Source organism: Natator depressus, chromosome 4 (genome assembly GCF_965152275.1).
Source record: "Natator depressus isolate rNatDep1 chromosome 4, rNatDep2.hap1, whole genome shotgun sequence".
In the NCBI taxonomy this organism is placed as follows: domain Eukaryota; kingdom Metazoa; phylum Chordata; order Testudines; family Cheloniidae; genus Natator; species Natator depressus.
The window spans coordinates 90199530-90224545 of NC_134237.1; the positions used below are offsets into that span (position 1 = coordinate 90199530).

General features: G+C 44.1%; 2 protein-coding genes across 2 annotated transcripts in view; one reads left to right on the top strand and one right to left on the bottom strand.

The window, feature by feature from the left end:
* Positions 1-2657, top strand: part of SCFD2 (sec1 family domain containing 2) — a 301712-nt gene extending 299055 nt beyond the window's left edge. The window contains exon 9 of the mRNA XM_074951411.1: positions 749-2657. Within this exon, the coding sequence (XP_074807512.1) occupies positions 749-841 (93 nt within the window). The 3' untranslated portion in view covers positions 842-2657. The remainder of the gene's footprint in view (positions 1-748) is intronic.
* Positions 2658-5330: 2673 nt separating this feature from the next.
* On the bottom strand, positions 5331-9858 carry RASL11B (RAS like family 11 member B). The gene is made up of 4 exons (XM_074950089.1): positions 9614-9858; positions 9273-9329; positions 7881-7957; positions 5331-6948 (listed from the first exon to the last, which is right to left on the bottom strand). Exons 1-4 carry the CDS (start codon positions 9756-9758, stop codon positions 6481-6483), a joined length of 747 nt encoding a protein of 248 aa, XP_074806190.1. The 5' UTR covers positions 9759-9858; the 3' UTR covers positions 5331-6480.
* Between the last annotated feature and the right edge of the window lie 15158 nt (positions 9859-25016).

The following is a 25016-nucleotide window of genomic DNA, read 5'->3' on the forward strand; positions in this document are numbered from 1 at the left end:
ACCTGAGAAACCTTCCCAATGAATATTGTGTCAGAACCAAGACGTTTCTGCAGGACACTTTTGGTTTTGACAAAACAGTTTTTTTCAATGGAAAAAAGATTTTATTAAAACTGTTTTGACCAGCTATAGTAATGGGTGATGCTGCCTTTCACTAGGGTCATATTTTCTCCTTATGAAAAGAGTAACAACGATAATCCAAAGTGTGTCTGTGCTTGAACCGCAATCCTGCTGGCTGGAACACCATGCTCCTTGTCTCAAGTGGCAAGTTTCTGACAGTTGACTGTATTTCATTGACTAGCCACAGCAGGCAGACAATGCTTTCTGTAATTTTCACCTCAGCGTAAACAAAGAAGAAACAGCTGCAATTTTGAGTCACTTGTTGACAAAATTCAGTGCTGTGGCAAGGGAAACTGCTGGCTGATCAACTCTTGTTTCACAAGTGAACGCAATGGGAGTCATAACAAATCACTGTGCTGCCCTAGTAGCGTGTGGGATGAATGAGTCAAACTACGAACGCATTAGGAGTGGGATAGTAATCACCGTTGTGCTGCCACAGGTGGGTTCAACTATAATTATTAGCCGAGCCGGTGGTAGCACTGAACAAGCTGTAGTGCCACCTCACAGAGAGCGTAAGACACCAGTGATTCCCCTGCCGTTCTGTAAATGAACCGTACATGTTTAGAGACCTTGTTCTGATTGCAGACAAGATTAGTCTCCTGAATTGTATTTCTTTTATTTCTGTCTTCAGGTAATTGTGCTCTCCTCAACACTCCTGACACCACTTAACATTCCTGAGTTGTTGTTTGCAACAGACCATCTACAGCCAGACATAGGCCTCTGAAGAGTGCAGATCTGCGGAGAAGATAAGTGATTTGCCTTCCCTGGAAATACCACCCTCTTGCCTGTCATCCTTTCCGATATTCTTCCAAAAATGAATTTGTCTAAAAACTAATTGTGGCTGTAATTGAAAACTGAGTCGAGTGATTTGATAGCTGGCTGCAAGGGGACTTGAATGGATTGTGGGGGAACACTTAAAAATCGTTCATTTGTTCAGTGACATCAAGCTGACACTCAGCTCCTCCCTGCTGAATGATACTGCTAGCATGGGCCCTCCCCACCGCATTGCCCAGAGAACGATGGCTGCCTGTAGTAATTCCCCGGAAAGGGGGTAATTCTGGAACAGCTGCAAAGGGCCAGATTCTGCCACCTTACCTTCATGGAGTAGTACTTTACTACTATTCCCAAAGTGGGAATCCTTGTAGTGTAAAGTGGGAGTAAAGGTAGCAGAACCTAGGCCTGGTCTGTTTTGTCCCCCTGCAAAACACATGTGCCTTAGTTAATGTTTAACTCCTTCTGCGCACTCTGTGACCCTAACCCCTGGGAGAGGCCATGAAGCACAGCACTGAACTGATCTGTCAGTAGTAGAATAGCTACAAGCCCACCAATGGCTTTACTGCTGATAGGGTAGAGGCGGAGGGAAGCATGGATGGAGAATCCCACCATAATCAAGATGGTGAGCCATTTACTGGCTTTCTCACAGGTCCCTGGTTTCCTCTCTTGTTTGCCTCAGTCATAGTCCCATGAGAAAAGTCACTTTCTTTGATGACATTCTCCTCTGCATGATTTTGCACAGGAGAATATGTGGGCTGAGACAATTGGATGTTTCACTTTATAAATCCTAGAGGAATGCTTCTCTCAGGCACATCAAATAAATAACATATTCCCATTTGCAAAAACATTAGGGTTCCAAAAGTAGAACGCTCGTTTAAAGTTGTATTTTTGAATAACAAGGGTAGGAAGAGCTTTTGATTTTAATTTATGATTAGGCAACAGCCTTTAACAAGGCAAGCTGTCTGAGTTATGTAACTTTTATTTTTTTAATTTTGCTTTAATCTTTGGAGGAGAAAAACATAAGTTCTTGAGGATTCCAACTGTGTTCAGCATTGAGGTTAATAAAAATGCAGCATAAAATAGTGGTGCCCCAAAGATGCCGCATATTGTCTCAGTTTGTTCATCCCAGGGATGCTAAGACTACATTCTACACTGGGAGATTATTTACAGTTACATTTTAAGGCCCTCTTTCTATATAGACAGTGAAGTTCCCCCATTTTAGCATTCTTTATTATGCCCAGAGACTAGGTTAAATAGAAACTAGTTCTTTAACCTTTGCTCACTAGCTAGTTTAAGTTCTGTTAAATGTAACCTTTTCTCTGAAAACCCTTCATTTTGTTTTTATGGTGCACTTTGGTGACCAGAAGGGAACAAAGGCCTGATTATAAAGGTTAGACTGAAGCATGGACAAAGTTGCCTTTATGAAAACAGATTTAGATGATGAATATGGAACTTTACGTTTCACTGTACTTGATAGGAAAGTAACGTATCAAACAAAACACATATGTAATGCTAAAAGCTTATGAAGTCTTTTTGACTGAGCAAGTTAGAGAAATGACAGCAAACAGCCTGTCTCTGTGGTTACATTTCTTCTTCTTCTGCACTGTTTACATTATCAGAATGTAGATGTTTTGGAAATTACTTAACAATAAAGCAAAGATTACAGAATCGGCTCATCTTCCTGGCTTTTTCATACTCACCAACCCCTCATCTTATTAGATACATTTTGTTGCTCTTCCCCCACACCACCCCATCCCACACCACCCACAACATAACCAGAAAGGGGCACTCGGTCATGTGTCCACTCTGCTGTGTGGCCGTCAATTCCTCCACATCGTATGGCCCTTCCCCCATCTTTCAACTGCCCCAGGGATTCTAGGCAGGAGCTCCTGGAACAGAGGACCCTCCACCCCTCAGGGAAGTGGTCACCAGTCCTAAGAAGCTGTTGCAGCTGTGACAGTTTCTGTCTTCTTCCTCTCCCCACCCCCCCTTAGCTGAACACTCTCAGACCCCTGACTTGGTAATCTGAGGACATGCTGCATGAGTTATTGGGTGGGGCAAACCAGTGAGGGTTGGGGTTTAAATAGACTTTGGTGTTGGAGGTTCCCACAGCTCCTGTGATTCCACAGGTCCCTGTATAGGGGGGATGCCTAATCTTCTACACCCACCTTGGGGGAACCTTCATAGCCAGTTTGCCATGGTGGAATGCAACAGCAGGCTAGAGCAGTCAAGCAGCCAGGGGCTGAAAGGAGACAAAGATTATTGGCTGCTGTTCAAGGGCAACAAGGCAGACCTTGGGCCTTTGGGGATGATTTCTGGGGACTATGTCTCCTAGTTTGGGGGAGGAGGGCAGGGTGAGTGGTTTTTGGTTGTATTAGCAACAGAAGTTTTGAGGGAGGGTGAGATAGAGAGAGCTAGGGCAGAGAACCGGTTCCTATGTGGGGTAGGTATGGGCACTGCATGCTGTGAACTTGCAGGAGGATGCTTGCTGTCCCAAAGTGAGGTCATGGCTAGCACCTAAATTTTCTGTAAAGGCCAAGCATATATCCAGGTGTCTGTTGCTTTTCCCTTGGTGGATTCTTTCTCGTCTTCCTCCAGCCACACACACACACAACAGGATTCAAGGGCCTTAGAGTTCCCTCCAGTCATCTGCAAGCAGGAACAGCTCAGCAGATGCCGCTGCTTCATCAGGCAAACCTCATCTACATGGTACGAGACACGGCCGTTCTCTGCTGCAGTAGAGGATTGAATTTTGCATGTGGAGGTGTAGGATGCTGGCCAAAGAAATGGGGAGGTCAAAGGATATTATATGAGACTCGTTGCTTTTGGAAGGCTTCCCTATCTTAGCAGTTGTAGAAGTGGGTGGAGGGGAGAGGATCTTTGAAAATAAGAAAGCGGCGGTCTGGTTAGACAGCTGGTTGGTAATGCATCGTGTTCACCAGCATCTCTCATCCTCTTCCATCAGCCCCCCCCCCACCCCTTTTGCCATACCAGCACCATGCCAGGAACCTGCTCCAATTTAGCATCAGGGAAAAGGTGGGATGCTTGCAACCCTCTAGCACCTGACCTGGTTTTGGCTTGTATATGGCACTTTGGCCAGTCTGACGTGGACATTACTCTCTTGGATGACAATGAGTTAGTTGACACGTCTGTGTTAAAGCTCAAGTGAGACTAGATTACGTTATGGTCTGTGATCCTTCTGGCCAGGCTTGTATAATTGCACATTACTGTGGCAGATGTGGTGGGGAAGCAATTCCCCTATTGTAAGTGATAAGTGGAAGATAGTATAGCTTAGCTTGGCATTAGGTGGGGATGCCCTAGGTCAGGAGCGAAGTTGGGAGCCTGACTCCCAGGGGTGGCTTTTGATTACAGCACTTTCCTTCTGGTTGGCAGATTGGCTGCAGGCAAACACTTTGTCCAGGTGACCACCAAGCAATGACTAGTAGCATCTTGGGGCAGGCTAGTCTTGCAGGTGACATTTTTGTAAGCAATTGGAAATTAATTTGGGGTAAATGGTTACTGTCTCCTGCTTGGATGATACAGAAGAGAATTTTGATGTTTCAGGACAATGAAACCCAGTGCTAGAAGCTCTTAGCAATTGGCCTAGGAAAACTGTAGCCCTTTTTAAGAAGGCAGAATGGTTGCTGGCTTATTGTCTAAGCCAGCTGGCTGGGTCTGCGGGGTAGTCTGTGGTTAGATCAGCCACAGCCACCTCTTTTCTCAAGAATTAGTCTGTGTTTCCCCATGATTATTATTGTGCGATAAAGTTGGGGCCTAGGTGCCATTCGTTCCAATCAGTATGTCTCAGCAGTCTAGTTCTCTACGTGAATAGAATGAAGTCAGAGGTTTGTGCCGATTTACTTTACCCAGTAATACACTGATCAAGTTCACTTCCATTCTTCAAGGCATCGTATTTATCGCTAAGCAAAACTGTAGTGCAGGTTGTGCTAATACTGCCAGTTTCTAACAGAAGAGTTGAAAGTGGTAGAGGCTGGTGTTTAGCTCATATCTAAGTAACATCAAGCCTCACCTCTACGGCCCCATTATTAGGATTTTTATGCCAGAAGAGGGAGGGATGGATGGATCCTGAACCCTAGTTTGAAAGGCCTTGATTTTTTTCTGCATAAGTGCATCGAAGGACAATATCTGGTACATAAAAGGTTCTGGAGTACTTCCCCCAGTACCTAAGGTGCTTGTGCCTGTAAGAACTGAATACATAAAAATATGCAAAGGAGGAGGACTTAATTCATATTTCTGCCTATTGATTTTTAAAGAGTGGTTAGTATATACCACACAGGAAATTGTGAGAAAAACAGATACTTGTAAAGCAATGCTTTGTCCCCAAGGTTCACAGGTTGTTTCCAATTCTGTTTAAAACAAAAAAACACTACATGAGAAAATGTGTAGTTCAAAAAAAATTTAATGCTGAAACAGACTGCAGGAGTGAAAAGTCTGCTCCACATAAGGAGTTATTGTACACAAAATAAATAAGTTACAGTTTAAGCAAAAGCACAAGTGGCTTTTTAAAGTGCATTTGTATAAGGCCTTTAGCCTATATTCTCAAAATCCATTGGCTCAATGTAAAAATGCATAAGTCTGCTATGTGTGATTAAAGATGAATATCCCACTGAACTTGGAGAGAGAGAAAGAGGGCTCAGCTAAGAAAAATCCAACCAGCTTCACTGCCTAGAACCAACACTGTATATCATACAATACTGAATTGATAAAGTGAGCTCCTTCCATGCTTACTACACACACTGGGGCTAAGAGAGAAATGGAAAAGGTTTTGCACTGAGCAGTTACCAAGGACCGTCATTCCAACTTGGGACTTGCATCTGAAAAGCAGCAGTAGTGTAACATTTTAAAATTAATCTAGACAATATTTTTCAGGCAGTAAAAAAAAAAGTTATTTGTAATGATAAAATACAGTTAGACCCTGTGCACAATATTTCTATGTACTAAAATTCTGGTCAAACCCTCAGTAATAATGTAGCAAGTAAAAATAGTGTAGCATTGTTTTTACAGTCATGAAACCCAGTCACAGCCACTCATTTTACACTGACTTTTCAAAACAAGCTCATTTGTGCTTCAGAATACAGGGATAAAATCAAGCTCTACTGAGCAATAAAAATACACATGCTGTCCTTCATCCAATACCGAAAACAAGCATACAGCTGTAAGACTCAAATGGTTATTTCCAGTAAGTAAGCTGGAGTTCAGGGTATTTTTTTTTGGTCACCAAACTTAGTTAAGTGATGTGGTTGTACATCAAGCCAATGTGTCCCATTCTAGGAAAGCAAGACTGAAGTTCTGTGGGTTGTTTTCTTTTCAATTACTAAAAGTTTGGTTTTAAAATGAAGATAGATGTTCTACCATTCACTTGCTAGAATCACTTAAGGAGCTTATTCAAGCCTCATGCTTGTTTCTCCTTTAAGCAATGGTTTATTTCTACAGCAGTTCAAAAGAACCTCTGAACCGTCCTTCTTTCACACTGCATCAGACTCCACAGTGCCAGTGTTTAACATTCCAAAGCTGGAACTTTACAACAACAACAGGTTGAGAAGATAAAACCCCCACTTAGCTTTACTTTCAGACAGAAGTGACAGTCCTAACTTTAGCAGACAAAGCTTGCTTAAACCTTCTTTTCAGATCCTGCATGTTTGGTGACTTTGGCCTTGGGATAAGAGAGGTTCTTCTCTTCTCAGGGGTGCTAGTTATTTGTTGTTTACTAACTTCTTTACACAGGACATGGAAGGCATTGAAGACATCATTGTAGTTCTCACTGACAGACACTTCATAAAAAGTGCAACCTAGCATGTTCGCCAGTTGAAGTCCATGCTGTGGCTCCACCTCTTTAATGTGTAGGAGATCAGCTTTGTTTGCTACAACGACAACAGGGACTCTGTTTCCTGGGTGTAACTGTCGAACTTGCTGGTGAAGGTGACTAAGTAGTTCATAGCTCTTATAATCTGTGATGGAGAAAACAATCACAACAGCATCTGCCCATCGAATGCATCTGTTCAACTGTTCATTACAGTCCAGACTGTGTTCATGAATCTGAGAAAGAGGAATTGTTTTAAATTAGATGGTTATGACATAAAAATTAATCTGACTTTCATTTAAAGCCTGTAATGCTAAATGCATTTTATATTATGATAGATTTGTATTTTGTATTGTAAATAAAGCTATAATTATTTTATTTTATTTTTTGCACCTTCATAAAGTATGTTGATCCAGCTGCAGAAATCTGGAATAAATAACACTAGAGTTTGCCACACTCCAGTGGAAAATTGACCTGAGTAGTTCTGCACGCAGAGAAAAGCTTTGTAGTTCCACAGAATGGGAAATTAACTGGCTAGACAGTAAGTCTAGGGAAGCAAAGATATGAGCTGGAAGCATTTAAACCTGGAGAGTTGCCCAGTGCAAAAAGGCAAAATCCAGCATTACTCTTGTCTACACACTCAAACTTTCCATAATACAAGATTAAGTCATAACAAATCTTAATGAATGCAGCCACAATACTATGGTTTTTAGTTTCTATTGTGTACGTTTGTGAAATTTTAGAGTTTATTAGGGCTGTAGTAATGACATTTTTCCTTCCAAGTTTTTTTCCAATGCATTTCTTGTTGACACAAAAATAAAATGTTCTTTCTTCATAGCTAGTGTTCTTAACACATTAGCATGTAAATCCGTTCTGGATAAATCAGCCTTCCCATACAAGATTGCTTGTATCTCCAAGAGTACAGAAGATTAATTGAAATAGTGGGTTGTTTACTTTTACTGTCAATGCACTATATACCTGCACTACATAGAGCTTTCACTGTTTATAAACGAGGTTACCAGTTCTGCCATTCAAAACACTGGATACTAAAATGGATAGTGAACGATTTTCTAAAAAGATTGATAAGTGGTAGAACAGCTCATCTGGCAAAAGACAAAGATTGAAGCTTATTTTACTATTTTAAGAGATATATGGATGTGTAGCTCACCTGAACGCCTGGTGTATCTTGCACTTGAATAGCAAGCATCTCTCCATCTATTTGGATCTGCCTGCTATAAAGGTTACCTAACAACAACAACATCATTTTGTTACAAATACACTCACAGCTATATGAACAGACACAAAAATTGCCTGAAGGGATGGTATGAACGACAGCACTTAAGAGCACAGGACAGTAAAAGCGTTTTATCACTAACCACTCAATTTATAAACTGTAAGCAACTGCAGTAAGAGACTGACAACTTTAACATAATGACAGAGAGAAGGTTGTAGTGCTTTGTGGTTATCAGAACCCACAGGAGTTAGTTTTGCATTGACTTGCTTGCAAGTTTTCAGTTTAATTTTATAAAAGACTTGGAGCTCATTACACCTTTCAAGAGAACTGGACAATTTTAATTATCGGCAAAGACAAACCAACTTTTATTATAGGAAATCAGTTGCTTTGACAATTAGGGGTTCTCCACTTGAGCAAATATTTTCTCTTTGAAATGTTTTTGGATTGGATGCATTTCGAGTCTATACGGTCTTGAGATGTTTAAAGTCACGTATCCCTACAACAACAGCAAAGTCCGATTGGTTTGTGATGTCATTAGAAACACTTGGATATATTTGTTCCCTTATTTCTATAGTATAGCCAATTTCTAATCTTATTACCTGAATCTACACTTTTTTTTTTTAATGTTTCCATCTGTCACTCATACCTCTTATCTAGTTTGGTTAAGCTTGTTTGCTTGTCTGTCTTCCCTGGATCATTTACTTTTAAATTCAAAAGAAAAAATGAGAACAGGTCCAGTGGTGTTGGAACAGTTTTTATAGTAGAGGTGCTGAAAGCCATTGAACAAAACTGTAAACCCTGTATATGATGGAAACCATCTTAAGCAGGGGGGTGTCAGCAACCCCAGTTCCAGCACCCCAAAAGGGGCAAGGAATGAGGCTGGATGTCCCCCAACATCACTCAGGTGGGACAACACTGAACAAGCTAAAGTAGGGTGCCTTATGGGTTTAACAAGTCAAATTTCAGATCAAACACTCTTTGTGAAAGGCCTCTATCCCCATCACAATACCAGGAGGAATGGATGCTCCTAGTTTGCTGCTTTTAGCCAGAATTCAGCATACTACAGTGCAAGAATAGGGTTTGCTTCCCTGATAAACTGATGCGTGGCCCCTGACCGTTACAGTTAGCCAAGCAGATTCGGTGATTATTGGGGGCATGGGTATTAGATTTTCACTGTTTCCTGCACAAATTACATTTTCTAAGTGGAATCCACCTCCTGACGTGCTCGGGGGAGCCTACAAGGGGGCATTTATCCTGTATCAATGTACCACCGCGCAGCCTGAGGCTGTGCCCTAGACTCAAGCCGCCCAGCCACTTCCCCCTTACCTGCGTTTCTCTCATAGTCTCCGATGAAGCGTTTTGTGAGGAATCGCACCACCAGGGCTGCAAAGGACCCAAGGAAAAGCCGGTTACAACCTCTCCTCGTGGGATGCGTGCGCACAAAGCCCCCTCCCGCCGCCCGGGGGCTCGTAGGGGGCTGGGAGAGGGTCAGTGACGGCAGCACCGGGGCGAGCGGCACCCCAGTTTGCGGGAGGTGAAAGGGGAGTGCGGCAGGCGAGGCACGGGTCTCGCTGATCGCCCGGCCCCCTGGCTGCGCCTGGCCTCTGGCCCCGCTGACCCCCCAAGCGATCGCGCCCCGCCAGCGCTAAGAGGCGCGCCGCACTCACCGGTTTTGCCCACGCCGCTGGCTCCCACCACCGCGATCTTGATGAGGCGGGGGCGGCCGGAGGAGCCCCCGCTGCAGCCGTCTCCGCTGGCGCTGCCGGCCTGGGGGTACTCGGCGATGGTGCACATGTTCTGGACAAGGCGCATCGCAGCTGCCCCGGGAGCAGAGCAGCAGGCGGCGGGGAGCGGGCGCTGCAGCGGCACGGAGGGAGGTTGCCGGGGGATCGCTGCTGCTGGCGGGGCGGGGGGGCGGCAGGACCCGCTGTGTCCGCGCTTGGAGCGGCCTGGCGCGTCTCTCTCTGTCCCGCCGCTCTCTGAGCTGCCGCCGCTGTCCCGGCTCTTTTCTCTCCCCGGCTACAAACCCCGCCCCGCCTCCTGCGGCCGCCACTCACAGCTCCCGAGCCGCCCGCCCCCGCCCCTGCAGCGCCGCGGCTCCGCCGCTAGCTGGCTCGCTGCTGGCCGCCGCCCGAGCGGGACCGGCTCCTGCTCCAGCCGCCCAGCGCTGTGAATGCAGGGGGCTACTTTTGAAGTTAGTGCTGATGACGCCTTATCATAGAATATCAGGGTTGGAAGGGACCTCAGGCGGTCATCTAGTCCAACCCCCTGCTCAAAGCAGGAGCAATCCCCAATTAAATCATCCCTGCCAGGGCTTTGTCAAGCCAGGCCTTAAAAACGTCAAAAGAAGGAGATTCCACCACCTCCCTAGGTAACGCATTTGCGTGTTTCACTACCCGCCTAGTGAAAAAGTTTTTCCTAATATCCAGCCTAAGCCTCCCCCACCGCAACTTGAGACCATTACGCCTCTTTCTGTCATCTGCCACCACTGAGAACAGTCTAGATCCATCCTCTTTGGAACCCCCTTTCAGGTAGTTGAAAGCAGCTATCAAATCCCCCCTCATTCTTCTCTTCCGCAGACTAAACAGTCCCAGTTCCCTCAGCCTCTCCTCATAAGTCATGTGTTCCAGTCCCCTAATCATTTTTGTTGCCCTCCACCAGATGTTTTCCAATTTTTCCACATCCTTCTTGTGGTGTGGGGCCCAAAACTGGACACAGTACTCCAGATGAGGCCTCACCAATGTTGACTAGAGGGGAACGATCACATCCCTCAATCTGCTGGCAATGCCCCTACTTATACATCCCAAAATGCCATTGGCCTTCTTGGCAACAAGGGCACACTGTTGACTCATATCCAGCCATTCGGTCCCCAGTCTGTAGGGGTGCATGGGATTCTTCCTTCCTAAGTGCAGGACTCTGCACTTGTCCTTGTTGAACCTCAGATTTCTTTTGGCCCACTCCTCTAACTTGTCTATGTCCCTCTGTATCCTATCCCTACCCTTCAGCATATCTACCTCTCCTCCCAGTTTAGTATCATCTGCAAACTTGCTGAGGGTGCAATCCACGCCATCCTCCAGATCATTTATGAAGATATTGAACAAAACTGGCCCCAGGACCAACCCTTGGGGCACTCCGCTTGAATCTGACTGCCAACTAGACACAGAGCCATTGATCACTACCCGTTGAACCCGACAATCTAGTCAGCTTTCTATCCACCTTATAGTCCATTCATCCAGCCCATACTTCTTTAACTTGCTGGCAACAATACTGTGGGAGACTGTATCAAAAGCTTAGCTAAAGTCAAGGAACAACACATCCACTGCTTTCCCCTCATCCACAGAGCCAGTTATCTCGTCATAGAAGGCAATTAGATTAGTCAGGCATGACTTGCCCTTGGTGAATCCATGCTCACTATTCCTGATCACTTTCCTCTCCTCTAAGTGGTTCAGAATTGATTCCTTGAGGACCTAGGTGAGGCTGACTGGCCTGTAGTTCCCTGGATCCTCCTCCTTCCCTTTTTTAAAGATGGGCACTACTTTAGCCTTTTTCCAGTCGCCCGGGACCTCCCCCAGTCGCCATGAGTTTTCAAAGATAATGGCCAATGGCTCTGCAATCACATCGGCCAACTCCTTTAGCACTCTCGGATGCAGTGCATCCAGTCCCATGGACTTGTGCTCCTCCAGCTTTTCTAAATAGTCCTGCACCACTTCTTTCTCCACAGAGGGCTGGTCACCTCCTCCCCTTGCTGTGTTGCCCAGTGCAGTAGTCTGGGCGCTAACCTTGTTCATGAAGAAAGAGGCAAAAAAGGAATTAAGTACATTAGCTTTTTCCACATCCTCTGTCACTGAATGAGGGAGGCAACCTATTAAGGAGCCCACACTTTCCTTGACTTTCTTCTTGTTGCTAACATACCTGAGGAAACCCTTCTTGTTACTCTTAACGTCTCTTGCAACTCCAGGTGTGATTTGGCCTTCCTGATTTCACTCCTGCATGCCCGAACAATATTTTCATACTCTTCCCTGGTCATTTGTCAGAAGCGACCCTAGAGACCAATGTCATTTCTTCACTCATTAAACAAGTAGAGTCAGTGGCGGATTAACACATGGGCCCAGGGGCCCCTGCGTGAACACTGGAACATAGGAAGAAGTGTGGCCCAGCCCCCTCTTCTCCCCTTCCCCCTGGAGCCCTGCCTCCTGGTGGCCAGGCCAAAAGCCAGAGCCAGGCCCTAGTAAGAGTCACCCAGGGAACCTGGGTTGCTGTGGTGAGCCCTGGACCCTCCACCTGTCCTAGCTGGGAGGCCAGAGGACCTGAGAGCAGCCCTGGCCCATGTCCCCACTCCCTGGGGCACACCAGCTAGGGAAGATGGAGGGTTTAGGGCTCCCCACAGCAGCCAGGGCTCCCTGGGCAGCTCCAGGAACAGCCTCAGGGGTGGGCCACTAGGGTGACTGCCAGAGTGCCATGGTCAGTGGGGCTCCATGCGGCGACACAGAGGTGCACACTGCTGGATGGCAGGGGAATGCTGTAAATGCGTAGAGGCAACATGGGCGGGGGGGCAGGGGCAGATTTCTCCCTGCTTCTTCCTGGTGGAGAAATGGGGTGGGAGCAGTGAGACAGATACTGCCCGCCCCCACATTCCTCTGCGCCTCCCCTAGGGGGATGGGGGAAGCGAGGAGCAACACCAAGCGCTCCCTGCAGCCATGTCACTGTCCCCACCTGGGCTGTGTTCTGAGGCGAGCATCAGGAGCTGCTGCTCTCCAGTTCCTGCCCTCCCCTTACAAAGCCCAGGTGGGGAAAGTGACCTGGATGCAGGAAGCCCAGATATTGCTCCTCGCCCCTCCCTTCCCCCACAGCCACCTATAGGGGAGGAGCAAGCAGCAGTGCCAGTCATTCTGTGCATCCCAGTCGGTTTACCTACATGGGTGCAGAAGAGGAGTGCAGGGGTTGGGGCCCAAGAGGAGTGTGCAGGGGTTAGGGCTGAAGGGCTTAGGGGCAAAGGGGGTACAGTGCAGCACAAATTAATGGCAATACACCATATACCATACACCATATACCATGCCACTCTTATGTCTCCACTGCAGCTGGCAGCGGCACGGCCTTCAGAGCTAGGTCCCCAGCCAGCAGCTGCCACTCTCCGGCCACTCAGCCACTGCTTAATTTATTCCAGGGCTTGCTGGGGCTGAGCCCTGGCACCTCTTTCAATACAAATTAAGCACTGGGGGGAGACAGTGGGGCCCTCGGGGGGGGGAGGGGCGAGAACCCATGGTGGCCTGATGTGATGGGGGTGGGAGCCTGCGGGGGCCAGAGGCAATGGGAGGCACCCATGGGGGCCAGGGGCAATGGGAGGGCACCGTGTCCACATGACCAAGGGTGACAAAATACAAGTTTGTCCAAGGTACCATTTTCCCCAAGGCTGGCCCTGGGTAGTTCTTACCGTGGCCTGGCTCCTGGCCTGGCCAGGGCCTTGGGGTTGGGAGGGGAGAGAAGGAGCAGGGGGCAGGGCACTGTGGTGAGAGGAATGTGGGGGGCCCAAAAGTTCTTTGTGCCCAGGATCCCAGTCAATCTGAATCCACCTCTGAGTAGAGTATGACAAGCAGCAGTAACACAGCACAAGCTTCCTCACAATGAAGCCAATCTACCCCACCAGAACGGGAGGAAGTAGCTCTACAGGAGAGAAAGCAGTGCTCTCCCATACCCATTCAATTCTTGGCCTGTCTGCGGAGACTGCCAACATGTGGCAATGATAGCTGGCTTTGTGATACAGACCATCAGTCCACTGGGAACTGAACTAAATCTATACAACTTATTTCCCATAGGGGAGGGCAGAAAAAAGCCAGCAAAGTGCACAATTTCCTTCAGGCATTTTTTGTTTGTTAATGTCATTGGCTGCTGCTGTGTGAAATACTGAGCTAGTTACACAGTGTCAGCCAGTAGTTCTGTGTTCTTTACAATATGTTTCTGCTGGAGGTTCATGATAAGAAGGCAACTCCCACAAAATAATTATAACTGTGGAATAGGAGCCAGTTGGGAGGTAGGGGTGCAGAGGGTTTGATGGAGTGACAAGAAGGAGGGAAGAAAAAAATGAGGCAGGAGGATAAATGAGAGCTGAGGTTTATAGAACTGTGGGGCTTACATCAGGGGCTGTGTCCAAGATGCACGTTGCACCATTCCAGACAGCAGGGTTGTTACAGTGGCTTCAAATCAGTTTTATGCATCTCTTCTTCTTCTTGGGCTGCCTAGAGAGGAGGCTGATCCCTGGTGTAAAAGTAGTGTTCGGGATCCTTTATGATCAACTGCTCATGGTCCCAACAGGCACTGTGCCAGCTCTGTGTCAATGGAATATATAGAAACCCTGTCATAGATGTCTCATGCCTCCCCATACTAGGCCCAGAGAAGAATTGAACCAAGGGCTCCCACATTACCAGTGTTTACCCTAGCCCCTCTACTACAGAAGGCCTCTTGTACTTAACTTTTGCTTTGGCCAAATAGTTAAGTGGAACAGCTTCAACAGGCAAGCAGACAGCACTCCCTGTTCAAATCCTTTTGCCCCAGCTGGCAGACGGGAATTGAACCAGAGTATTTCACATCCCAGATGCGTACTCCTAACCCTATAGAGGGCTTTCCACACTGGAATTTTGCTTTGGCCCAATTAACAGATAATTAAAGTAGAATATTTTCAACCTGAAAGCATCAGTGTTGTCATGATTCAAATCTCATCTCAGGAGGCCCAAGAAGGAATTGAACCAAGGCCTCTACTAGTGCAGGTGCTTACTCTTGCCATTGTACTCTCAAGCTTTCCAGAGTACTGTGTCCCTTTCCAGAGTCTGATTTGACTTGTGTATCCCCAAGTTTCACCTCACTTAAAAAGTTACAAAATCAGACATAAAAATACAAAAGTGTCCCAGCATACTGTTACTGAAAAATTGCTTACTTTCTCATTGATACCATATAATTATACAATAAATCAATTGAAATATAAATATACATTTGAGTGTGATATTTGAGTAGGGTGACCAGATAGCAAGTGTGAAAAATCAGGACGGGGGTGGAGGGTAATAGGAGCCTATATAAGAACAAGACCCCAAAAACGAGACTGTCCTTATAAAATTGGGACATCTGGTCACCCTATATTTGAGCCTGTTTTTCACTCGTGAGCCTTGTCTGTAGCCTGAGCTCCGCCACCTAGGGCTGAAGCATGTCCCTTAAGTTTGCGCAGCCCCCAGTGGCGTGGGGCGCTGAGCAACTGCCCTGCTTGCTACCCCCTACTGCCAGTCCTGCACTTGCAACTCTCCTGAACCTGTGCTGTGACAGGTTGCAACCCCCAGCTTGAAAAACACTGATCTAGATGCATTGAGTACCCTCTGGAAGATCTCTGAGTACCCCCAGGGGTACACATACCCCTGGTTGAGAACCACTGCTATAGGGCACTTAACCTCATGGCCACACCCACTGCCCCCCAGGAATGTACACTTTCTCCTCCTTAGGGCCTGAGCCAACTCCTACTGAAGTCAGACTTTGCTTTGCTGCCTTTTTGAAAATTCCATGACTACATCAGTTCCCCTTACATATGTGGTCAGGTGCAAACCTCCATATTTACACATCTAGCCAACCTTGAAAATCCTGGTCCCACTGACTTCAACTGGTGCAAGAGCAGGCTCAGGGGTTGTACAACATTGGGGGGGGGATTAAGTAATCTACCATTCCTCTACTATCAGATGCATCTTACAGGAGGATTCTGTATCATCTCAGAAAAGGGATCTCTAGTACTGTATCATCTCCGAAAAGGAAGCTGGACATCATCGTAGCCAGCTAACTTGAGACCTCTACTGTATGCAGCGGTGGTCAAAAAAAGGAAATAGAATGTTAGGGTGCATCAGAAATGGAATGGAGACTAATACAGAGCCTATAATGCCATTATATAAATCAGTACATTACCTCAGCTAGAGTAAGGTGTGCAGTACTGGTGACCCCTTCTCAAAAAGGATATTGCAGACTCAGAGGGTTTGGAGAAGGATTCAGAGGCTGAGAAGGGAGCTAGGAAAATGCATAAGAAGTGACAGTGAAAGAACCCCCCCACCCCCGCCACCCCACCCTCAAGAGATTGGGATTGTTTACCTTTAGGAAGGGGATGCTTAAAATGGGAGGTGACCAGAGGGTGATGGAACTAGGGGTGCTGGGGATGCAGCAGCACCCACTGGCTTGAAATGGTTTCCATCCTATATGGGGGTTCCAATGCCACTGGGTGTGACAAAAGTCACAATAATAATGGGTCTAGAGAAGGCAGCTCAGGAGCTGCTGTTCTCCCTGGGTCCAGTCAATGAAACTGAACGGTAGACAATTCAAACCTGGTGAAAGGAAATACTTTTTCACAGAACATGGTTCAACTCTGGAACTTGTTACCATAGACAGTCACTGAGGCCACATACTTCGGCAGACTGGAAAGGGATCAGACATTGCTATGGATAACAAGAATACCAGTTAATGCTGATATGATTTTTGGAAGAGCTATGAAACCTCATGCTTCAAGGTTTAAACCAATCTCTAAGTATTAGGGAGGCAGATTATCCCAGCTATTAACTGGTCTAATGTCAGGTTTCTTTCACCTTCCTCTGCAGCATCTGGTACTGGCCGCAGTCAAAGCCAAGACACTGGATTAGATGGACTATGGGTCTAATCCAGTGTGGCAAGTCCTATGTTCCTATGAATGCTTCCCCTTGTAGGGTCTTTTAAATACAATTTTGTGTTGTTACTCAGAGTAACAGTTCATGCGCAATTCTCTGCAGCTTCATAAAGATGATAATTTATTGGCAGTGCCGACAATGAGGCAGAGTTTAATTTTATAACTCAGATTCTGTCTTTTTCTAATGCGTGTGGCATTTAACATCTAACGTATGTCTTTAAAGCAAAAAAAGCTGTGTGAACGGAGTGTTCAGAACACAATGTGTGTTCTTTCCAGGTCAGTGTTTACTTTCCAAAGCATCCTTGACCATGTGTACAATTATGTACAAGTAACCACAGTCAAAAGGTCCAGTAGTACCTCCATGGGAGAGTACCCATGTTCCAACCACTGGGGAAGACAGTTAAACCATGGAGACTAGTTTAACTGCTCTTCTGGCACAGAGATGCATCGTTGTCAATAACAGAACAAAAGAGGGACAGAGCAGAGATTTTAAGAGAAATTCAAGAAATAGGAAAACAACTTTTCTTTACACTGGGAATGATCTGGGCAACAAAGCACAAATCTTATTGAGTAAGATAAGATCTTCATTCCAAGAAAGAGGGAGGCAGGAGGAGAGAAAGATACAGACACTCACACCCTCACTCACCCACATACCCTACTTGGTTTCTATAGCAGCATAATAGCAGACATTTTTCTCTTTCCACAAGGAAGACTGACTAATGTTCTGCAGTTATATTAGTCTGCATTTTAATCAGATTTTATCTTCTCTTATGCTTTTGGGTCCCATCCCTCTGCCCATTGCCCCTTCCCCTCCCCTCCTTATGTACATGCAAATTCTGGGCCAAGAAGTGAAACAGAAGGTTTTTTTCTTTCCCATCCAGAACAGCCCATGTGCCTCTCATTTTATTGTATTTGTTTGTGTTTTCACAGTACACGTAATTCTCAGAGCATGGAAGGCTTGTTTGAGGAAGAAGCTGATGACAGCCTCTAAGTAAACCCAGACTAACCTTCAGGCAAAACTTACTAGTGAGCAGTAAGCAGGATTCTTCTTAGCAATAAGTCCATTCTGTTTATTTCAAAAATGCCTTGGGGTCTACATGAAACTCTATAAGCTGGTATTACTACGGCATTAGAGTGCCATCCCTTGCCTGTTTTCTTCTCTTTTGGTGTCAAGTAGGCTAGGCTCCTTTAAAATCCAAGGGCCTAATCTACTTCGCGAAAGGTATACTTGTGTAGCTGGAGATGCAGCTGCTACTGGTCAGAGTGTTTTGGCGGCATAGCTTATACTGGTTCCCCAAGTGAAGAAGGCTACATGGGCAAACACTTCTGTGGTGGTGCTTCTGTATCTACAGTAGGACATTTACTGGCATGGAAATGGGTTTTTTTAAAATGACATTCTTAACTGGCATTACTATAGCTGCAAAAGTTTTAAGTATAGGCCTGCCCTCTGGGTGTTAGGAGCCCAGATCCACCTCCCTGAGAGACAGCTATATTGACGGAAGAAGCTCTCCCATCAACATAGCGATGTCTACATGGGGGGTTAGATCAATATAACTCCATCGCTCAGAGGGGTGGATGAAAAATCCACACCCCTGAGCAATGTAGTTATACTGATATTGGCCTGTAGTGTAGACCTGACCTCTATGATTATATGATCTTATGCTATTTTTTCCCACAGAACCCATTTCATTCAACGAAAGGGTAACTAATTATTCAATGTTTATTTTTATCCTCATCACAACGTGTGGCCCTGTGCATTATTTACTACACACCATCCAAACCTGGTACTGAATACAGAATTATTAATTTCCTCTGGGGAGGGTGGGTTTCTATGTTGTTCTCACTGAAGTATCTTAGTTCTTCACAATTTACGTTCACAGCACCCCTGTGAGGTGGGATTATTATCCCAATTTTACCCTCTTCTGTGAGGCCTGTAAGTATTGTGGGAAGGGGCTGATTTGTTAACAGTGGGGAAGAAGCTGGCATTAAACAGCTCAAACCAAAACATTTAAAACTCTTGACCCCATAACTTCACCAATTCCAATATTCCCAGGCCCATCAGGTACACTGATGGAAAACACAAACCTGAGTGCAGTGCTCCAGAAGGAATCAGCTGCTGCCCACTCACATATGGAAGGCCCACTGATGTGAGAAAAGACTACACGTGTGAGGAAGTGTTTCCAAAGTTGAACTCATGCATTGTGAGCTCTTTAGAGCAGGGCCATGTCCTTTGATTGTAAAACACCAGGTATATCAATGGCTCTATGAGCGAGACTTTCGAAAGCGAATCAGGAATTAGGTGCCCAGTTCCTATTCTGTTTCAATGGGACTTGGATACCTACTCTGACCTCTGTAGGAACCTTTGAAAATCTCACCCTGTATCAAAAATATATATTTGTAAAATTACCACTAATTGGCTCTAATTAATGGCTGGAAAAATGCCCACTTATTTTGCCTCCAGAAATCAGATCACATTAAGCATTTCAAGGATAATCAAAAACAGCCAAACAAACAGGAGTTAAGCCAACCTGGGGACTAACTGGGTAAGTGATTCCCACTAGGGGGACATAACTACACTCCAGATAGGGCTAAATGAGGCTGGATAAACATGGCTGTGTTTTATATGAATATGAACCATTTTCCTTCAGTAATTCTCTTCATCCCCTTTCATCTAAGGCAAGAGCCTCATTGTTATAATTTGAGAGGGATGCGGTTTACGGTATGTAAATGAGCCAGCACTGCTGCCTACAAGGTTGTATAACAGCCTCAAATAGTTTCTATTCATCAAAGACAGTCATTAGTATTCATACAATTATTATTCAGGCAGTTGACTACAGATATGCAGCCAAAAGTTGACAAAAAAACTCACTATTCAGTTTTATTGGCAAAAATGAGAAATTGGAGCTATCGCAGCATCCAGCACACTAAAACAAGCCACTTTTGAACAACATACTGTGAAGACGGTTAAACATGAACAGGAATTAAACACAGGAAGCTTGAGACTGGACTCTGTTAAAAGTGTTGGTATTCCATAAATCCTTCTGTGATTATGATGAAGTGTACCATAACAGAGAAGGGTAATTCAGTGCTATAATAGAGACATGGCTCAAATAATCTCATATGGTCTGACAAGAGCACTGTTTTTCTGTATAAAACATGGAGTCAGTCCAAAAATAAAAGTAACACTTAGAAGAATGCAGCTCCTGGATGAATTACAAATTCCAAGTACCAAAAAACAAAGGTTGGTATGCTAGGGCATCTCTGCTGAGAATATTGTATAAAAGCCATTAATATTTCATCTGGAATGTAAAGCTATCGAGTCCCACTTGGGATTTAAGTGTCTCAATGTATAACTTCATTTGTTTGCTAGAACCAGTTTTAACTGGTTATACCACTTTCATGAACATTATGATCTTCATTTTCTTGTTCAGAACTCACACTTTTTTGCCCCATGATAGCAGCCGTATATTGAATTCCAGACTTTTAAAGATTTAGGAGTTCAAATAAAATATAACCACCCTAGTAACATTTAAAGAGATGAGAGAGACAAGGTGAGTGAGAACTCTAAGATCAAAAGTTTGTCCCTTTCTCCAACAGAAGTTGTTCCAATAAAAGATACTACCTAACCCACCTTGTCTTTCTAATATCCTGGGACCAACACAGCTACAACACTACATTTAAAGAGATTAGTCATTTTCTTTTCTTTCTTTTTTAAGATGGTCTTTATCTCTTTTAGGAAGCAGGGTATAACCTTATCAGATGGATGCTCAATTCATGGACATTTCCCCATCTGCTCCATTGCCAGCAAGTAGTAAATAGAGCAAAGAAAAAAGGACAACAAGAAGACGTAACCATTCGTTTTCTATGTAGTTCTCTTCTTGTCTTCCTCCTCCCCCAAATACTTGGCATCTTTGAAAACAAGGTGTTCCCCTTTTCCCACATTCCTAGGAGGGGATTCATTGGAGGGATCAAAGCAAAGGCTACTGCCGTTTGTTGGGGGTGGTTTAATTACGCCAGCAGGAGAGCTCTCTCCCGCCGGCATAGAGCAGCTACACAGGAGACCTTAGAGTGGCACAGCTGTACAGCTACAGCTGTGCCACTGTAAAGTCTGTAGTGTAGACATAATCTAAGAGTTATACAAAAGAGAAATTCCAGCCATTCACAGTGCAAAAACCCGAATAGTATCTTCACAAATGACACGGAAACCCCCAAGTACATTAACGGTGTTTGATTCTGATCTCACTTACACCAATGTAAATTAGGACTGACTCTCCAAAAAATCACTGAATTTACACCACTGTAAAATTGGTGAGAGTGCAATCCAAGTAAGGCCCACTGTGTCTATTAACATTACCTCTTTTCCACATAGGCAGCTCCCATTAAAAATGCTTCCCTTTTCAACCTACTCTCAAACAATTATTCATGTAAGTTACACCCCCTGGAGGGATCTGAGCAAAGGACAGTACAGAATAACTCCTTTCCCCCAAACCCCCCGCAGTTGCTTCCTCCCCCTCCTTCCTTTTCTCCCTGTGACTGGAGGGGTGTTAATGGGCCACTTCAACTTGAATGGTCCCATGAAATATGTTAACTACTTATGCTAAACAATCTGTTACACCTTGTAGTTAGCTTGATTACGTTTCCTAGACCCGAAGAAGAGCTCTATGTAAGCTTGAAAGTTTGCCTCCCTCACCAGGAGAAGTTGATCTAATAAAAGATATGTCCTCACTCACCTGGTCACTAACATTTACCCTAGTTTATTATTCAGCTCCATGGTTTGTTAGCACTCAACTCTACATCACACTTTTCACTCATATATGTCAATGAACTTTGCCAAAGAAAGTAAGTATCATTACCCTATTTGCAAGGCGGTAACTGAAGCACAGAGCCGTGAAGTGACTTATCACCAGTCTTAAAGCAGACCATTGGCAGAGGCAGGAATAGACCACCAGAGCATCCCCCTACTCACTGAACCATAGGAGTAACCTCAGTTGCTCTTTAAGTAAATATCTCAATTTGACTTTACAACTGAAAAAAATTCCCATTTTTTGCTTAATATACTCCATAGCAACAAAGGCTGTTACATGAAAGAAAAAAATTAACTTTATAGTGAACCACCAGTTTACAGAAAGAAAATCCTGGCTTGTGAATGGCTGAAAAGTCATGTGACCAGCCAGGAAATTTCAGAGGTCAGCAACAAGGGACCAACATTTACCATTCCAATTCCACATGTAAGTGACTTCTCTGTCATTGGCTGTAACTAAATTCAATAAAAACTATTATTCACTGCTGAGCCAAGAAGGTGTATATGTACATTTCTGCTTCAGATTTTTTCCTTCCCTTTTGACTTCATTAGCTCTTTAGAATCTTAGTTTAAAACAAAAACCAAAAAATGCTTACACTTAATATCCTGGAGAGATTTACAGACATAAAATATTCAGAATATATAAACACTATTAATGTACTGGTTTCAGAGTAGCAGCCGTGTTAGTCTGTATTTGCAAAAAGAAGAGGAATACTTGTGGCACCTTAGAGACTAACCAATTTATTTGAGCATGAGCTTTCGTGAGCTACAGCTCACTTCATCGGATGCATTTAATTAAGATGTGGAAAAATTGGAAAGAGTCCAGCGGAGGGCAAACAAAATGATTAGGGGACTAGAACACATGAGTTATGAGGAGAGGCTGAGGGAACTGGGGATGTTTAGTCTACGGAAGAGAAGAATGAGGGGGGATTTGATAGCTGCTTTCAACTACCTGAAAGGGGGCTCCAAAGAGGATGGATCTAGACTGTTCTCAGTGGTAGCAGATGACAGAACAAGGAGTAATGGTCTCAAGTTGCAGTGGGGGAGATTTAGGTTGGATATTAGGAAAAACTTTCACTAGGAGGGTGGTGAAACACTGGAATGTGTTACCTAGGGAGGTGGTGGAATCTCCTTCCTTAGAAGTTTAAGGTCAGGCTTGACAAAGCCCTGGCTGGGATGATTTAATTGGGGATCGGTCCTGCTTTGAGCAGGGGGTTGGACTAGATGACCTCCTGAGGTCCCTTCCAACCCTGATATTCTATGATTCAATGCCCTGGAGTACAAGCAGAATGATGAAGTTAGCAAATGTCACAGCTTCATTTCAGCATCCATGAAAGCAAACTACTACTTTGTATGCTCTGCCACCGAGATTGTGTATGTTCGAGTGGTTAGAGCAGATTGTAAGGTGGCTGTGGGAGTCACAATTCCTACATTCTAATAATGACTGTGTTAGTAATTCACTATTTGTCCTTGGGCAAATTAACTTCTGTGTCTCCTTTTAGCCCTCTGTAAAATGGGGACATCATACTTTACAGTAGAGTTGTGATCTTAATTAAATGTAATCTTGAAATATAAAGAGCTTTGAGTTTAAGATGAAAGGTCAACAGAAGTGCAAAGTACTATCATTACTATATTAAAGTATTATGTAGTAAAATACATTATGTATTGCTATTTCAATATAACATCTCTTTCTGAGCTTGATCCTGCTCCCATTGAAGCCTGTAACAAAATTCCATTGATTTCAATGGTAGGATCAGACCCTGATTGTTAGTCTTTCATTATGGATTTATTTCCTACTTTGGTTTGAAGCTGGGCAAAAAAGTTCTGTATAGCTTGAGAAATGTATATTATATGACACCTGTATATTTAAAATGGATTAATATATTTTTCATTAAAAATAATTCTGATCCAGACTGACTTGTATCTCAAGTTTGAGCCTGCTATGATTTTAAACCATTCAAAATCATATCAGCTACTGAAAATCAAGGTCATATTAAGTGCACTATAAAATAAAAGCTTGATGAGATTATGTAGCAGGAATTCCTACAATATGTCAGTTATAAGAGCAATTCCAACTACAACTCTCAGGTGACAATACTTGCAAAGTCGACAATATTGAAATTGAACATATATAACCAACCCTTTACTATCTCCTGGATTCTGTTTGCTAGCTAGCTAAAGAGCCACCAACTGTGGATTCCTCTAGCTATTTGAAATGATCAGTTCAGTTACTCTCAGTAGCCTTGTTGAATGATTTTAGGAGCAAATGAGAACAGATTTTGCATTAAAATAATTGGATGATCAATGGAATGAGATGTTGTCCATTCCACACAACTCAGCTAGAGAACCTAGACAACAGCTGGCTCACTGTTTAAAAATCACAGTCTCTCACTCCAAGGAAGCTATTTCTAAAATAGCTGAAACATCATAAACTGATAATTGGCTTTCTAAATGAGAAGTAAAAATATTTTGCATTAATATTGCATGCAGTCATGAATAAAACATTAAAAAGTTGCTAGAATGCTTTTCCAACATATATTTGAACAGTAAGTGCTATCTCAGTGGTTTCAAAAGATGTACTCTTTCAAAATACCAAACGGCACCAAATACATAAAAGACACACAGTCTCTTGTGGTGTATGATACACCCAGAAAAGAGTCCAAGTTACACTTCATTCCCTGGCCTGCTCATGGGGCAATGCAGCTACCTGCTGCCCCCTATTCGTGGCAGATTATAAGGTTAAAATTATAGCCCTAAAATAAAAACTTCTGCAAAATCAGGGTCCAGCATGAAAGTACTCACAGAAGTATTGGGCATGATTATAAAATGATATGATTGGTTTTAATTCATATGTAGTATTCTCTAAATTAGCATTTGAATTGTTTATAATCATTGTCCTTTGTTCCTTGGTCAGCATATCATCTGACTGGCCAAATGGAAAGATTTGTTGTGAGTTATATTAAGCAACCATGGAGTTTTAACAAAAGCACCTGGCAAATATTCAGCAAAGTTATGATGTCTTCAATTATGACCTTTCCTTATGCAGGAACAGAGTGTCCTGTAGTTAGCAAGGAAGTTTAAAAATTAAGCAAGATATTTTATTTATCATGTTTTATTGTTTTAAATCAAGTACAAATTCAAAAAGTACATCAAGATGATGCAAGCCTTGGTTTGTTTTGGGGCTTGTAGCCCCACTGTATTTGAAAAAGTGCTCGAAAATACTTTCAGGGATAAGCTTTTCAAACACTGGGGAAGACGAGGGCAACAAATCTAATTTGGGGAATGGAAAGAAAGTTCTGCAATAAAAACAAACCAGGACCAGCATGGGCTTAGACTTAGAGTCTCCTGTACCTAGTAGCACATGAGGAAACTAGTTTTTCCCTACTGCTTTCTGTCCAAAGCAAGACGTTTGACTCCATCATACATTGTCTCCATGATGGCAGCATCCTTGTCGATCATCCTATGATAGGTCAATCTTTGTCCTCCACACCACCTCCTCCCTCCACATGGAATCCAGTTTAACACATACCTTGTGCTTCTGCCAGGGGGAAGCCTGATGACATGGCCAAACCACCGTAGCTGTCTGTCTAAT

What these genes read in the sequence shown, in the direction of transcription:
- RASL11B (XM_074950089.1), bottom strand. Translation starts at nt 9,758, where the DNA reads ATGCGCCTTGTCCAGAACATGTGCACCATCGCCGAGTACCCCCAGGCC. An exon ending in CAGCGGCGTGGGCAAAACCG is followed by an intron (nt 9,330 to 9,613) that starts GTGAGTGCGGCG and finishes GGTCCTTTGCAG; the next exon opens with CCCTGGTGGTGCGATTCCTC. An exon ending in AAGATACACCAGGCGTTCAG is followed by an intron (nt 6,949 to 7,880) that starts GTGAGCTACACA and finishes CCTCTTTCTCAG; the next exon opens with ATTCATGAACACAGTCTGGA.